Raw genomic sequence first — 1,398 nt, 5'->3', positions numbered from 1 at the left:
GCTATTTTTTGGTTGCAGCCATTATTGTTGTTTGGTGGGTCCGGGCTGGATTCGAACCCGCCACCTTAGGTGTATGTGGCTGGCGCCTTAGCCACTTGAGCCACAGGTGCCGAGCCGGGAAATGTGCTTTTTACTGTGCTTGCCATACAGGGTTCTGTTTTCTGCTCATTGTCCCCTCCTCACCCTACTCCCACTTGGAGATTCCTTTTATTTTTTATGTGTTAGCCAATATCATTTTAAAATTCTGTTTTGTTTTGTTTTTTAAGATAGACTCTCAAGCTGTCACCCTGGGTAGAATGCCGTGGCGTCACAGCTCACAGCAACCTCAAACTCTTGAGCTTAAGCGATTCTCTTGCCTCAGCCTCCCAAGTAGCTGGGACCACAGGCGCCCACCACAATGCCTGGCTATTTTTTGGTTGCAGTCGTCATTGTTGTTTCGGTGGGCCTGGGCTGGATTTGAACCCGCCACCTTAGGTGTATGTGGCTGGTGCCTTAGCCTATTGAGCCATAGGCGCAGAGCCCTAAACTTCCGTTTTATGTTGAATCTAGTTGTGTGATAGTGAGAGGACCTTGAGAGTATCTCATCCAACATAATGAAGTCTCTGATTTCACCTTTATCTAATTTTATCCTGAAGCAACTCCCAGAAGTAGGAGGGAGGAAAACGAGGGCCAGAGAGGTCAAGGAACATACCCACAGTCACTCATGGAGTCAAGTACAGAGCTGGGACTTTAGCTCTGATCTGCATGACTTAAAAGCCTGTCCTAAGCACACCCCCCATACCTGTTCCCTCCCTGATTGATACCTTCTGGCGTTTGTAAATGGTGGGCAGAGGGGCCACCTCACAGTCCTTGTGGGCACCAAAGACCTTGCAGAGAGAGCAGGTGGGCACTTCACAGCTCAGGCAGTAGATATTGATCTTCTCTTCCTCATGTTCCTCACACATTAGGTGCTGCTCAGCCTTGGAGTGCAGTGGCCTGGAGGGTGGGGGCGGGGGGCAAGGTGGGCCAGGGTCCAGGCCCAGGGCAGGTGGGCCCTAAGCATGTGGGTTTCATGAACACCATCTCTTCTGGCTGCACTAACAACCACCTTCTCTGCCCCTGTAGCTGAAGCCAGAAAAGCAGCCTACAAGATGGAGTCTGAGAAGCTAAGCTGAAGTAGCACAGCTGAACTAGTCTGCTTAGCTCAGATTCTCTCCCACAACCCCCCAATTATCTAGTTAAGACTTCACCATTAGTGCGAGGATATTCTTGGAGAGGTAGTCACACATAGACAGTAGTAAGCACTGTAATATTGTTAGAGTAAAAGTTACTTTGATGTTTTCCTTTATGATTTTCTTAGATATTTTGTTAGGATAAAGGTTGCTTTCCTTTCTCTCTCTCTCTTTTTTTTTTTTTTTT

General features: G+C 48.0%; 1 protein-coding gene across 1 annotated transcript in view; it reads right to left on the bottom strand.

Moving 5' to 3' along the window:
• The window catches only part of TRIM54 (tripartite motif containing 54), a 22,640-nt gene that overhangs the window by 4,763 nt on the left and 16,479 nt on the right, over positions 1 to 1,398 (bottom strand). Inside the window, exon 3 of the mRNA XM_003787555.2 lies at positions 804 to 975. Within this exon, the coding sequence (XP_003787603.2) occupies positions 804 to 975 (172 nt within the window). The remainder of the gene's footprint in view (positions 1 to 803; positions 976 to 1,398) is intronic.

This window comes from Otolemur garnettii, unplaced genomic scaffold (assembly GCF_000181295.1).
Source record: "Otolemur garnettii isolate 467f Iridium unplaced genomic scaffold, OtoGar3 scaffold00022, whole genome shotgun sequence".
Taxonomy (NCBI): domain Eukaryota; kingdom Metazoa; phylum Chordata; class Mammalia; order Primates; family Galagidae; genus Otolemur; species Otolemur garnettii.
Note: the sequence above shows the minus strand (reverse complement) of the source record. Positions and strands in the feature narration are given on the sequence as shown.